Here is a 15,661-nt window from a genome sequence, read left to right on the forward strand (position 1 = left end):
GTGACAGCGGCCATCTTGGGGCCCACTTCAGCACCCAGCCAGGTGGAGAAAATGGCTCCTCAGCCCCCCCCCCCCCCCCCCCGCTGAGGGCCACCACAGGCGATGTGTGCTGCCGGTGCCAAAATGACAGCCGGCAGCGCCTCAGGGACCCCCATTGCCACCCCTCTCCGCCGCACGAAGCGAGATGGGGGCTGAGGCCGAGGGCGGCGTCGAGAGGGGGCATGGCAGTGCCTCACGTCCCCCAGCCGAGGGGGAGAGCAGCAGCAGAATGGAAACCCTGCAAGGATCCCCCGCAAAGCCGGGCAGCGGGGGGGAAGCCGCCCTGAGTGGAAAAGGGGCCGGTCCCGAGCTGGGAAGGAGGAGAAGAGGGTGGGTCCTCTCGGCTCCTGTCAGCCTCCTCGCAGCCCGTCTGGCAGCACAGGCAGCAGCTGCAGGCAGCAGGGTTTTCCTCTCACCTGGCCGGCGCTTCCCCCTCCACCATGATCCTTTGGCTGTGGCTCTGCTGGGGCTTCTCCACCTCAGCAGGGCAGCCTGACTCGGAGCTGATGGCCAGGTACCTGGAAGAGAAGCTGATGGCAGACTACAGCATCATGGAGCAAGTAGGTTTTAAGGCGGTCGTCGTTCCGGAGCGTCTGGTGGCTGGGGCTGGCTTGGCCCCTCTTTAACTGTCGGTGTCAACACGCAGGGCAGGCTGCTAAAACCGCATTTATTGCGCTCGTGCCTGCAGCGTGCCCACAACTGAGGCTGAGCTCCGTGGGAGGCTGCTACTGAGGAGCAAGGCAGTTGTTGGAGGTGCTAAGCCAGGAGAGCACCGGCACCCTCCCGTGATGGGTGCTACTGCCAGGGGGTGGCTTCAAAGCTGACATCCCCATAAGCCGGGCTAACGAGGTGTTTCACAGGGACAAGGGAGTTAATGCAGTGTCCTGGCCGCGCGCCAGCCTGAGTAATTCGGAGTATTTCAGGCTCGGAGGAAAGTTTTCCTGCCTATGGTCTCAGCCTTACCATACTTGATTTTTAACTCACGCTGGATGAAATGAACCACGTGAGTTTCAGCTTATAAAATGCTTCTTGACCAGGAAAGAAAAAAATATATATCCTGCAAGTGAGGGTTGTTATGTTGTGTCATTGTGTGGCGTAGATTTTCTGGGGAAATAGGGCTGAAAGGGCAATGAACTCTTTGCAAGTTAGCAAGAGAGTGTGTGTGGTGGTTTGGGAGGCTGTGATTTAAAAGGCTGAGCTTCACTGAACACATGAGCCAGATTAAGAACAGGCAGGTACTTCCCTAGATCAAGACACTACACTATAAACGAACAGATTCAGGAGAGTGTATAGGGCCACATTTAACTCTAACATTCTGGGAGGATCTTCCTACACAAAGACAAGTACAGACGCAGGTCTTTGCAGGATCATGGTATTTGCAATGAGTGTGGATTACTTATTGACTTATCCAATGATTGACCACTCTGGTAAGGTAGTTGACAAGGTTGCTAGTTATTACCGTGTGCTAGAGGTAGTTCTTCTGGACAGCTCTTCACAGGTAGTTGGGTTGCTACTGCTTAGGTTATTCTCCGCATACTATGCAAAGATTAGCAGATGGCAACATCCATGGGCTCATTACTAGCAATTTTTTGGCTTTAATGAGTGCTTTGGAAGGCTTTAAACCTAACGGTTGATGGTAACTTGGAAATTGTTCCATTACATGATGCTAGGGAAGCTGGTTGATTCAAAACAGTTTGCTGGGACTGATCAGTATCACAAGCCCTGCAGCAGTGCTTTGGCAGTAGTCATGAAGTCCTAGCAAACAGAATACAATTATTTGGTGATCCTTAGCTACTCACCGATCTCTACTTGCTATCCTCAAGATTTTAGAAGGTAGCTTTTTGTCGTGGTTTAACCCCAGCCAGCAGCTAAGCACCACGCAGTCACTCACTCATTCCCCCCCCTCCCTGCAGTGGAATGGGGAGAGAATTGGAAAAAAAAAAAAAAGTAAAACTTGTGGGTTGAGATAAGAACAGCTTAATAGGACAGAGAGGAAGAAAATAATAATGCTAATAATAAAAATAATAAAATGACAATAATAATAATAATAATAAAAGGATTAGAATATACAAAACAAGTGATGCACAATACAATTGCTCACCTTTAGCTGAATGATGCCCAGTTAGTTCCCAAGCAGTGATCCTCCCCCCTGCCCAACTCACCCCAGTTTATACACAGGGCATGATGTCTCATGGTATGGAATATCCCTTTGGCCAGTTTGGGTCACCTGTCCTGGCTGTGTCCCCTCCCAACTTCTTGTGGCCCTCCAGCCTTCTCACTGGCTGGGCATGAGAAGCTGAAAAATCCTTGACTTAGTCTAAACACTACTTAGCAACAACTAAAAACATCAGTGCGTTATCAGCATTATTCTCATATTAAATCCAAGATATAACACTATACCAGCTACTAGAAAGAAAATTAACTCTATGCCAGCCAAAACCAGGACACTTTTGAAGGAACCAAGTCATACAAAGCCTTCTTATGCAAATAAGCAAGCAAACAAAATGTGTGTGTGGTGGGGAAAGGTAAAACCAGTAAACAAATTCCCAGTTTCACCAATTAGTCAGTAAAACCCACTGTGACCATTCCATACAAGATGACAGGTGGATTTGTTCCAAAAGGTAATCCTTCAGTAAAAAAACATACTGAGGACCACTGATCTCTCATCCCTGCCTCTGCTCCAAGCAGGGCCAACTTCACAGACATTTGTCTGGCTTGTTTGGAAGTACCTACAGTGATGGAGACTCTGCAGCCTCTCACAGCAGGCTCCTGAGGTGCTTTACGTGCCTGAAATAACAGATCCAGACAGAAAGTTTCTTCCAAAATTTAAACTGCAGAGAATTCTTCTCCTCTCCTCTCCTCTCCTCTCCTCTCCTCCATCGAGAATTTCCCAAGGGGGCTGTTTTCCCTTGGTTCTAATTTTACAAGATGTTGGCTAATATAATGCAGAAGGGAATAATAAAGATTCTAGCACAGGAGACTTTAATTTCTCCATTGGGCTTTCCTGAGCTTTTCAGTGCATGATATAAACAGACATAAAAACATCTCTTTGGCAAGGACTGCTGTTATTTCAGTGTAAATCAACAGAAAGGGCAAATCAGGTAAAAAAAAAAAATCATTGCATACCTCTGCTCTCTGGAGTTTCACTGACATTTTAAGAAGTCACTTGGCTTCCCTCATTGACAAGACACTTGTACTCTCTGTTTTGGGGAGGGATTTGATTTGGAGATGTTGCTAAGCTGAGAATTACACCATGTGCAGGGAAGAAGTCAGAGGAGTTGTTATTGTGAAGGGCAATACAATGACTACGATTGCATTGTCATAGATGAAGCACTTTGTTTCATAATAAAACCTGTGGCTGAGTTTAAATACCTTTATTCCCTTTTTGCACATAACTAGTGCTTCTCTGTCACTGCACAATAAATTCACAGTAGCTGTGGAGGGTTTTTAGGCAACAGATCTGCTGTTGAGGTAATATCGGTAAAGCTGAAGCCGTAACACTAATTTACACAAGTCCTCCTTTGGAGCAGGTCCACACATGCAGCAGAATGGGGTTATGCTTGCTAAGCCCCACCACATGGGTGCTACGTGTTAACCTGGTTGCTGCTCTAGCTCGAAGCAGCCACACTGTGCTGAGCCGAGGACAGTCTCAGGTGACTGGGATTGTCATGCCCTCAGCCCTCTGCCCAGTGTCTGTAACCCATGATGAGTGCTGAGCGCTCTTGCACAGGTGAAGACCACATCTGGACTGGGGAATGAGCTTTGGCTTTTACTTACCTGAGGATGTAGATGGGCCGTGCGTGGCATTTGATGAGCATAGTGGACCATTTAGCAGCCCTTCTCATCATGTGCCGTATGCCATGCAATGGGGCAAAGACAGTGACACAGAGCTTTTGCGTGACTCCATAGGAAGCTATAAGGGAATATACTGCCAGGGCCAAGACACAGCATCCAGGTCTATGTCTAAAGGCTGAGGTCCCTGTCTTCATATAGAGGGTCTCTTGACAAGTAGCATTTGCAAAACACACAGTACGTCCTCGCCTGCAAGAGCCGCATTCCACTGCTGAGCTTTGATCAGTGGGTCTGTTAATATAGAAGAGATTCAGGTTTTAATTTTAACCAGAGGAACATTTGAACCTGGCCATGGGTAATCAGTCACGCAAACCCATGTCTGGATTTAAACAAGTGACATGTCTCTGTAAGTTGACTAGGCTCCATTAACTCCCTTAACTCTTTGCAGGTTGCACGCCGTGTTCCAAGACAGGCCAAATTTTTGCAGAGGCTGGTACGTATCACACTCTGTCTTTATTTTACCTCATGGGAATTACATTTGCTCTATGTGTATATGTGTGTGCATTCCTGCACCCAGGAATGAACTATGATGTCAGTGGGTGATGGTAGAGTGAGATTCTAGGTAAAAATTCTGCATTTTGATCAATGCAACAGGTACAGGTTCTTCTAATACTTCCCAATCCATCTTCCTCACCTCAGATGTAGAGAGAGCATCCAATGTTGCAAACCTTAACCATGCAGTGAACATAAGCCTGATGAAATCTCACTGAATTTGAAGAGAAAGGGAGAGTTTGCTTTGAAATTTGAAGATCTCTGTTCTCTGTCCGAAATTTACTGAAGAAAGGAAGAAAACAAGGGAGCCAATATCCTTCTTTCAGCATGGGAACCTAAGTTTAGATGTACAGCAAATCTATGAGATCTGGCTATATTGCTGCACTGAGAGTTGCACAGCTTAGATCAAAACTTTGGCTAAAGAGGCAGCCAGTGAAATTGCTGTTCATGGCCAGTTATTTTTCTGGCTTTTCTGAGGGATGGGGTTTCCCAGTTGAGAACTGGAGGAACTCATTTCACACACTGAGCAGCCATCACGTGTTAATAGCTTCTGATCCCTTTGATCTTTGACAGATTTGAATCAGCAGCCTAGAGGAGAGCAACTCTCAGTCTTATTACCAGTTTATTACTTCTAATCTGAGATACGGTCAATTTGTTTTGATGAAAGCAACTGATAAAGGTAAAACATGGAGTATATTTCATTTATCTTCAGCTCTCTTCTGTCTTTTCCATTTGATGTAAACAAGCATAAAATCATTTGTTTGGCAAGAAAATTTCAGCTCCCAGTTCATCATCATAACCAGGACACCTTCATAAAACATCCAGCCAACCTGCCTCGTAGCAGTGTGCTAATCTGCCACCTTGGCATTCCCTAGCTTTATATTTAATAGGGATAATAAATCACAGTAATAATAATATTAAACAAATGGTTTGTTTTGTTTTTCCCTTTGTGCTGCCTCTCATCTTCTGAAGGCCTTAATGAAAAGCGGAGAAAACAAACAGGCATTTGCGCAGCTGTAGGTCAGAGCATCAGGCGCTGATGGATTGTGCAAGAGCTCCAGGGAACGCACAAGAATCGCAGGCTGGAACTTGGGCTGCCCGCCAAGCCTGACCTAGCAACCTGTTTGGAAACTGCCTCTGCCCCCACCGTTTATATTTTCTGTATACAAGGAATGGCAGATCCCTTCCAGGGATGGGAAGATGAATCAGTTCTTTCATCCTCAGTTGTATGTAATGCCCTTATTCAGTGTTTGCTTTCTCCAACAGTAACTCCTAACCACCAGGAGGAGGAAGAGGTGTTGAATGCCTTTTTTTTCATTTGTTTTTGCTGTTCCTCAGTCTGTGAGGATATCAGAGCTGGAGCTTGTTTAGTGAGATAAGAGAGATATTACAGAGATCAGTTGAAGCCAGCAAATAGTAGATTCAGCAAAAAACCCTAAGTGATGTGGTTCTTCATATAAAATATCTTTAAGCTGTGGAACTCCTTGCTACAAGATGTTGTGGATGCTAAAAGTTTACATGGATTCAAAAAGCAGCTGTGTAAAGTCACAGGAGGAAAATCCACAGAGCTTTACTAAGCACAAAAATATCACCCTTGGTTCAGGAGTTCCTTCAGCCACAAATTACTGAAAACTGAGACAATATTTCTGGGTAGTATCCATGCAGGTTGGACTCATTTTACACTCTTCTCCAAGCAGGTACTATTGATCTCTGCCAGTGATAGGCTACAGGGTTAGAATTGCTTTTGTTCTCACCCATTACAACCATCCTTATGTTCTTGTCATAACAAGGGCAAGTCCGTGTCCTCTGTCATATTCTGAAGACTTTCTAACTTCAGGTGAATCCATCACTGCATTCACAGTGTTAGACTCAGTGTCAGATCTGTCACTGCAGAACCATTTGTATCTCAAGTAAAAGGCAAAGGGCTTGATCCTCTTTTGCTGTTGAGCTGTCAAGTACGTTTGAACCCACAGCTTATGATGAAATGCAGAACATGGGAGTGGATGCAGAAGATCTGGAACCAAAGAATTTGCTGTAGCTTCAGATTCTTTTACTTCTGTTATTAAATCCTCTATATCTCTTGCTATGCCACAGGCAATTAGTGGTATGGAAGACTGAAGAAACATCAGCTCATTACATCTGGAAACATTCCTACAACACTACTTCTGATCAAAACTCCCCATCCACTCCACCTTCAGGATAATGAGACTGTAAAGCTGTGCCTATGTATCAGGGAAAGTCCTAGGAATAGCAGGGTCTAGTTCTAATCAACAGCAACAGAATAATAACCACTAGTGGCCTAAGGAGGGGACATTAGATCTGAGCAGATGTGTTCTAGTCTAGATCCAACACACCGAGCTGTCTGAAATCAGAGAGACAAATCACACCCTAAAAGTGCTAATTTCTTGCCATTGTGCTCCACGTGAGCTAAGCCTTTGCTAAGCAGGATGTACGTGGATACAGAGCACATCACACATTGTCCAGCTGTTATCTATCTATCACAATTAGATTTATTTGAGACACATTTATCAGAGTCCTTCCATGCCTTGAAAGTGTAGGCAGGTGGGGCTTTATTCCAAGTGTCTCGACAGTTTTGTGTTTGTTTCCAATGGATACTCATTCTTCCATTTGCTTGGAAATCACTAGCCCAGCATCTTGGTTAATTGGATGCTCACTTATTACTGCTTCCAATGCCATCAGCTACTGCAGGAATGTTCCTGTTTCATACTTGCTCATACAAACACTTGTTCCCTTTGTTAAGCAATTTGTCAAAATTACTTGTGTTTGGAAAAAAAAAATCCTGGAAGTACATTTGACGAGCACGTTCTTGTCTTCACAAGTCTTGTGTGACTGTGACTTTTTATCAACCTCAATAGGAAGAAGTCTCTGGTTTAGTGAAGTTGCTCTGTATTTGCAATGTATTTTACTCTTTAGTTTCCCTCTGCTTTTGATGGTTTGGTCTTTGTTTAAGGCAACATACAGATTTTTTTTTTACATGGGCTGTTTATAGTTAAATACACTGAAGCCTTCCAGGAAGAAAACTGTTGAGGTCCCTGGAGACATTGCTGTCAAAAAACAAGTTAGACTGGAGAAATGCTCCAACCCAGGACTTCTGCACAAAAACACATTCCCAAGAAGCAGAAATTGGCTTTCAGCTTCCATTGCTACATCATGCGTCATTCATTGCAGTCTCTGCTGCTTCTCTGCTGGAAAGCATCCAGTGTGGGCTAAAAGGCTTAAAATATTTTACTTGAGACATCACGGTGTCAGTGTTTCTTATTAAATCTCTTCCATCCATTGCCTGAAACCTCTAGGATGGATTCTCAGCAGAGGAGGACTCAGTCAACTACATTGACAGCATTTTTTCTGTTTACATAACTTACAGATCTGACTGTATGAATTTGAAGATGATGCTTCGTACACAGTGACCTTAGTCTTTCAAGAGGTCTTACATCTGCTCTTGTGCACAGTCTATGGGGCAGTTCCTCTGACATCAGTTCTGGACCCTATGGGGACATATTTTGGGCTTCTCTTCCCAGGCCATAAGGGACTAATCCTGATCCTCTCAAAAGGTCAGCGTTGAAGGGTGCAATTTAGGATACAGGTGGATTTCATCAGTGTGTTTCACAACATAAAGGCTGGCATAATCAGAGCTCTCATCCTTCCTGGACCCTTGGCAGGCATTGGAGAATGACTGTGGCCTTTGCTCTTGTGTGTGAACAAAGGCAGTGCCACATCTCTGGTTTACCTTTTGCGGCTCACCTGATATTTTAAGGGCAAGCCCACCTTGCCTGACTGTTTTTCATAGGGGAGTCTAGTACTCCCCATAGGGTGTTACACCACTCATAGGGTGGTTATTTGCTTAAGCATATTAAGTATTAAAGCCATTGAAACACGGAAGGGGTGGGTTACCTAGCTGTCACTGTTAATAGATAACCTTTTGATACCTACAGGAAACCAGGCCTCGGATGTCTGAATTCACTGTGAGATCCACAATCATTTCTCGGTATGCTTTCACCACGGTGTCATGCACAATGGTGAACAGCGGATCTGAGGCACGTGAAGGTGTGTTTGAGATGCAGATCCCAGCTGCAGCCTTCATCTCCAACTTTACCATGTAAGTAAGTAATGCTGACAGCTGAGTGGACAATGGTTCTCCCATCCCACAGATAGCTCTCTGAAATTTCAAAAACTAGCTAGTCTGCAATAGGGCTTTTTGCATTTCTTTGGGAAAAATAAAACAACACTTATACTGTACTCCACCCAAGACTAGTCATGGCCCCAAAGCACAGAGCAAGTCCTTGGATAACAGGATGCTAAGATTCAAGCCCTCAATGTACATGGGGAAGAAAATTATTCTATTTCCCATCTGAGTGTGTTTTAACAACTTCCTTCTCCTCCTCTCTCTTTGATTTGGACCAAAAAACCTCTCCTAGCCCTCAGAAACCTTTCCAATTGAAGTTTCAGCAACACTGGCACATAATAGTTATCTCACCTAACTCACTGTGGTGCCTAAGAAGCTCCTTGTTGTTCCAAGTTCTCCATGCTGTCAATGGAGGAGGAGAGTCAACTCCAACTAGCAGATAGGTTGACTTGCTGCTGGAGGTGCTAGTCATTCTCTGTGTATAACAGAGCAAGCAGAGGGCAATGAAGCTCATACTGAAATGACTTACTAAGGAATAAATTAAGCTCTTGGTTTCAAAAACATGTTTGGTTTGGTCATGCTCAGATCTTCCCTGTGCGTAGATATTGGGGCCACAGCTTCAGACCTGACCATAGCAGATAGGGGACCAGCTCTTTTAGAAAGATTTCTATTTGGTCTGAATAGGAGGAAAAACAGTCTTTTGCCATTGGCCAGCCAAAATATATGTTAAGGGCTGTTTCCTTATGGAATCCATGGCCCTGTAACTCATTCCCAGGGAGAAGCATTTTAGTTAGGGAGGCCGCTAATTGAGAGCAGTCATCCTGAAAATTGCGATGTGTATTGACACAGATGGTGGATCCTAGACCAGACAAAAAAAAAGTGCTCATTGGGATTCTTGGCAATTTCTTTGTTTTCCGGTTTGCATCCTTATGCTTTGGAGGTTACCTACTGAATTGGCATTTTAGAGGTGTAAATTCCTGGACTAAAAATATACTCTGCTGGTATAACCAGCCAGGGAACTTCTAAGTTTGCTTCTGTCTCAGTGACTTGGGTGGACTCTAGGAGAGTTACACCAGCGGCACACTTAGCCTATTCATATGTGCACAGTCTGTGAACCCTTCTACAGCAAGGTGCACAGCTGTCACTGTCTATGGGTGCAGAGTGGTCATGCTGACATCTCTGGTCTCTCCAGGAGCATTGGCAACAAGACTTACTATGGAGAGGTCACAGGGAAAGAAAAGAAACATAGCAGCGATGACAAAGCAAGGCACAAGAAACCTCCAAGCCCCACAGATGGAAGGTAAGTGTTGTGCATTTGGCTGTGTTCTGGGAAGTGACATACTCTCCTCCCATCTTTATTTTGGCTGCTTTGGCATACCCATCTGTGGATTTATAGGAAGAAGCAGTTAAATAGAACATTATCTGCACTGCCTGGTGTCATTCCCATACTCCAAGTCATGTAAAATTGCATGTGGCCTTTTCTAGCCCTTTTACACAACATTTTCACTTCCAAGATGCTCCAGGATGTACTTGAGAGGGAAAGAAATCTTATTACTTCCTGAATAACAGGCAGGACAATTAAGGCACACAGAAATTCAATGAGGTGATACAACTTCAAGACGACAAAGTTAGTCAGTGGTAGAACCACAAGTAGCCTTTTGAAGTCACGTTTACTTGCCCTGTTCTCAGTGCTTGACTGTGTTTAGTCCTCTTGGCCAAGAACTGGCAGAAAGTCTCATCCCTTTAATGATCTAAAAGCCTGTATGTTCACTTGAATGCACTTCTTCAGCAGCACTCTAGTTCCACAGGTGCCCAAATTCCCCCAAATAGCTCTCAAAGATATGGACCATTGGATGGATTTTGCTGCTCTGGAAAATCCTACAATATTCTCAGTTACCTGGGATAGTAGCAATATTCCAGCATGAACACATGATCAGGAACAGCTGAATAGACTATGATTTTCAGACCAGAGAAATGACGAACTGTGCGGAGGAAGAGGTCTGACAGAGGTCTGAACTCATGAGTGATATGTGGAAGTAGAATAAGGAATTTTTATTTTCTGTCTTTCATAGAAAAACTAGAGAAAATTAAATGAAATGATCAGATGTCAGGTTCAAAATGGCCAAAATAATATATTCTTCACATAAATTGTGTTTCTTGCCACTGGAAATTGTGGATGCTAAACTTAATGTGGGTTCAAAAAGTGACTAGATGAATTCATGGTAGGAAAAGTCCATCAGAAATCTTTAGCAAAGGATGCTGTCTCAGGATCCAGACACAGACTGGCAGAACCTGAAAGAGTTCTGTATTTCTCTTGAAGCACTGTATTTCTGTCGTCATGCCCTGTTGCATCCTCTTCTGTGGGTGATCACTACCTGTCATTGTTAGACCACTGGTATCACCCAGAGATGTCATTCCAAGTGCCCTAAAGGCTAACCTTAAAAAAAAAAAAAAAAATCTTATTTTATGTAATAGAGAAATAAAAGTCTCAAATCCTTTTCAATACTCAGTACATTGCGGGCATCAGCAAAATCTCACATCAGTGAGTTCTGAAGTTATTCCTACATGGCATTAAAAGTTTCCATTCTTGTTATGTGGCTTTTTTATTTTCCATTCATAAATAGTGCCTGGCATCATATCAGTGCCTGGTAGCTGGACACTACAGTGCACTGTATGGGAGGTAGAGCATATTAGGTTATCTCTGTTTAACAGAAGGGCAGCCGAAGCCAATAAAGTCTAAAGGTGGGAATTCATCTCACTTCAAATTAGTGAACGGAAAGCTGACTGTCAGTTGTATGCTGGGTAACTAATGTCACACTGTGGCCAACTGGAGAGAAGAGTCCTTTTAGAGAAGTGTCCAGTGGTAGAATTGTCTTAGGGGTCCTATTTCTCCCCATTGAGTATGTAGCTATAAACAGCTAATATTAGGGAAGAGGCATTCATCTGTACTTTGCTTAAGATATTGCAATGAGTCCACAGTGCAAAAGTCAAGAATTAAATATGGGTCTAGCAAATCCTCTGTGTAAGAAACCAAGAGACAGCCTTTCCTCTGGCCCTGTTCCATGTTATACATGTCTGTCATATTCCTCTCTGTAAGAAGCCATCTAGTCTGTTAAGACCTTTCCTCCAGTGGAAACCTCCTGTGTGCCTAATGCTTTGTGAAACATTATGATGTTATCTTTCTTGCTGCTTTCACATGATAGGAAATACCTTTATTGGACCAACAAAATCCAGATTCATCATTCACTGGAGGAGGTGGTGTGTGATGTGCATGGGGTGTGAAGGTGTCTTTGGATTTTCCTTCCAGGGAGAATGGCTATGAGACATTCAAAGCTTCTGTCTTCATTCCTCGCAAGATGCAGGCCAGGTTCCTACTGCATTATGAAGAGCTTTTGCAAAGGCGACTGGGAAAATATGAGTATACAGTCAGCATCCGGCCCCAGCAGCTGGTGGGGAGGTTACGAGTGGAGGTGAACATCCTGGAGAACTCAGGCATAGTTTCCCTGGAAGTGCCTCCTCTCCGAAACAGCAAGCATAAAGGCAATGGGAAAGTTGAAGGTAAGCAGAGATTTTATGACCCATGGTTCTGTTGCTTGTTGGGCCTTAATCACTTCTCAAAAAACTGGACTGGCGGTGTTGGGAGTTCTCCGAGGCAATCTTGGATGATTGTGTAGACTGGTGTTTTGTTCACTTTCCCTCTGCTCCAAATGAGGCATTAAACAAACCCCCAACATAGCATTAAAGCAGCATTGTCTAGGATCAAGACTGTATTAGAAACTAGAGGACACATCTCATGAAGACAGCAAGAAAAATGAATGCTAGCAGCTCATTAAACATGAATTATTCTGGCAAATTCAAACTATGCCTTTGTTTAGAAATATACTTTTTTTACTTTCCCTTCTTAACTCTTGCTGTACTCACTGTATGACAGGTACATTCCACCCCAGAGGTGGCTGCATTTAAGTGACAAGCAAGTCTATAAGCATTGCAGGCCATCAGCAATTCCTATTTAGAGATCTCTCATTCACTGGCAGGGCAATCTTCAGGTTCATGAAAGCTGGTATAATCACTACAACATGAAAGGGATTTCAGGATTATGAACTGTGCAGTTCAGTGGTGGGAATTCAGTCTTATCATAAAGGCTGATGGCTTTTGTTCTATTTTCTATAGATGACTGTGTCTGTGGTATCTGTGCATAAGCATGTGAGAACTTTGAAGCTTAATGAATATAGGGCTCATCCCATTCAACTCAATAGGATTTTTTTTGCTATTGTCTTTACAAGCTTTGAACTGGGCCTTCAGGCCTTGTACTCGGCATTTGAGCAGGCTCTTCCCTGGCTCCCCATCTCCTGGGAACTGTTTATTTGAAGTGAATTGTTTTTTCCATCCATCCCTGCCAAGGCAGATAGGAAATCCTGCATTTTAGAACATGGGAAATTCCAAGAGGAAAATCCATGTTTTGCCAAAGCACTAAGTGCAGTGTGAGTATCTACTCTTACCCCCAACTGTCCTTGCTCGCTGTTCAGACAGTGTAAAGGTAATTTTTCTAGTGTAAACTAACAGCAAGGAGCACAGGATACTGTGATTGTTACATGTTGACAAAAAAACCCTCACCAAAAAAAGAGGGTGAGTCTGACCTGGAAGCAGGATGTAGAGTCTTGTGGGACTTGATCCTCAGTTACTCTAAGTGACATAATGCCAGCAAAATCAGTGGAGCTGTTCATGTCTGCCAGGTAAAGATCCTAAAGCATGTGAACTGGAGTTAAACTGATTGCTCAGTGTGATCCTACTGATTTCATCCAAATCACAGTGAAATCAAGGCTCTCAGTGACTTGGACTAGCTTCAGGTCAAACTTCATACAGCTAATTAGTGTCTCTGCTGTACATCCATGCACTGTGTGATAAATGTGCTCTGCTCCTCATCAAGAGAGACAAGAAGCCTTTTTCACCTGTCAGGAAGTATCACAGTGCATTGTGGCATATGGTTTCCTGCAAAACATCTGGCATTGATCAAGGTTAGAGACAGACTAAGCAGAGCAGACACACTGTTGGTCTAGTGCAGTATGGAAATTCCTGTATGTAAATGACATACAGGGAAAACTCTTGTAACTTGCTCTCCAAATGGCAATCTGTGAGCACTGATCATTCTTGGCACTGTGCTTCAGATTTAAAACAGCTCATATAAAAATGGGCCCAAGCTCTAAGATTCCATAATCCTTCCTAGCCAGTAAAATGTGTATAAAATAGATGTCCCATTTCAGGATGGGTAAAGCAACTGAAACTCCGATTCCCTGTGCTTCATCCTTGCCCAGAATTTAATTACAGACCCTTTCTATCTGGAATCACCCTATATAGTTGGTGAAAACTGTTTGTTGTGATGAAATCACTGCTATGGAAGTCATTGAAATGCCAAACACACTTTTGGGGTCCAACATGGGCAGTCAGGAGTGGGTTGTGTCTCTGCCAGATCAAGTCTTCATTGGTACTCAGGTGAGTGCCACTCAGATGAGCGTATAGGGTTAATGAATTCAGTAGGTTTGCTGAGCTTCCTTCTGATCTAAAGTAAGATGAGGAGATTAGGACACTACCAGCAGCCAGACAAAAAAAAAAAAAAAAAGAATTGGCAGAGGGTCTCAGAAGGGTCTAATATAGGTCGCAGAGGACAGCTTGTTTTGGACTGGGCGGGGATTTATTGCTTGTGACCTCTTGTGGCCAACAAGATCAATCACACTTGGAGCAGACAACGGGAACTTCATACCTTCCTAAATACAAATGGAAACCACAAGAATACTCCTAGGGAGGGCGAGGCCAAGGCAAGGAGCATTTCACTTGGAAATCCACTATATTCCAGTCGGCTGTCATCTCTCAAGCTTGATCCAAAACCATCTGAATCATTAGATCCTCCCTGCAAAGCCTTCTTGCTCATATGACACCTAAAGACCCAAGAGCATGAGATCTGCACATCCAGTGAGACCTCCAGGGAAGGCTATGGGTTTTTAAGTGAAAGGTGAATTGTGAGTCTTACATTTAAAGAGTGGCTGCTTGGCAGACAGTTTGCAAACTAGGAGTAAACCAGGAAAAAGTGTCTGGTCTCTTCTTGGATTCCTGTGGCTTAAAACTCTTCAGTATCACTTGATTGGAGAGCATGGTAGCAATCTAGTGAGTCAGTGGCCAGCAAAGGATGCGAGACCAGATGCTGCCGTACTGTGTTACCTGTAGTGTCCCAAATGAGAGGTCATGGCTTAAAAAAAAGACCAAATAAGGAATGGAGGCCTGCACATTGGAAAATGGTACTGCCTGACTGGTTTGAGTTTGAATATGTCATGAAAACTCTCTTCCTCAATTTCCTGTGTTTACAAAGATGTCTATAATATCTCACGGTCAATGATAAATTGTGAGATTTTGATAAGTATTAATAAATTACCTTGAGAGTATTGGGTGAAAAATGTATTGTGACATCAAGTCATCAGGTAAATGGCATTCTGAGTAACATATCCAAAGCGCCACGAAGCTGAAACCATTGTGAAGAATGACATGTAGCTTCACAAGTCATTTAGATAATTTTGACTCTGACTGACCTGGATAAGAAACTACATTCTTTTTCTGAGTACACGTCCTGAAGATCCAGTGTAGGATAGGCAAATTTAGTTGAAAATCAAGTATGGCTTTGGAGTCATCCACAGCACCAGCTGATGAGCACCAGCAGTGATTGATGTTCATAACTGAAATGCCAACCTGTTGTGGCAATAAACACTGTTAGCAAAACTAATGAAAAAAACCCAAAATGATAGTTTAGATGACCAAAAGTGGAGGAATGGCCGATCTGCCTTTATTTTATGGACCAATCCTCTTCCTTACATTTGTGGTGCTTTCTACATGTTATCCATAGAGCCAATGTACCATGCAGGAAGCATAGTGGAAAAAACAATAGCTCTGTTTAATGGTCATTCAGGATTTGCACTTTTCACTCCAGCCAAACTGCTAGTATCCATACAGTCTGTGATGAGCAGAAGAGATAAAACTTAAAGCCCTATAGAATGAAGATGTCCCTTGATGAGAAAGAGTGAGAAACAGTGTAGAAATCACAGCAGTAGGAGCAGAAGCAGTAAAGTGTCCAATTCTGCCTGCTTTTGG

The 15,661-nt window shown here is 43.5% G+C and overlaps 1 protein-coding gene across 1 annotated transcript in view; it reads left to right on the top strand.

The window, feature by feature from the left end:
* Positions 1-479: 479 nt before the first annotated feature.
* ITIH5 (inter-alpha-trypsin inhibitor heavy chain family, member 5) overlaps positions 480-15,661 on the top strand; it is a 46,972-nt gene continuing 31,790 nt past the window's right edge. The window contains exons 1-5 of the mRNA XM_010581009.1: positions 480-599; positions 4,280-4,324; positions 8,337-8,500; positions 9,720-9,827; positions 11,835-12,085. Of these exons, the coding sequence (XP_010579311.1) occupies positions 480-599; positions 4,280-4,324; positions 8,337-8,500; positions 9,720-9,827; positions 11,835-12,085 (688 nt within the window). The remainder of the gene's footprint in view (positions 600-4,279; positions 4,325-8,336; positions 8,501-9,719; positions 9,828-11,834; positions 12,086-15,661) is intronic.

Source organism: Haliaeetus leucocephalus, unplaced genomic scaffold (assembly GCF_000737465.1).
Source record: "Haliaeetus leucocephalus isolate CR32 unplaced genomic scaffold, Haliaeetus_leucocephalus-4.0 Scaffold751, whole genome shotgun sequence".
NCBI lineage: Eukaryota > Metazoa > Chordata > Aves > Accipitriformes > Accipitridae > Haliaeetus > Haliaeetus leucocephalus.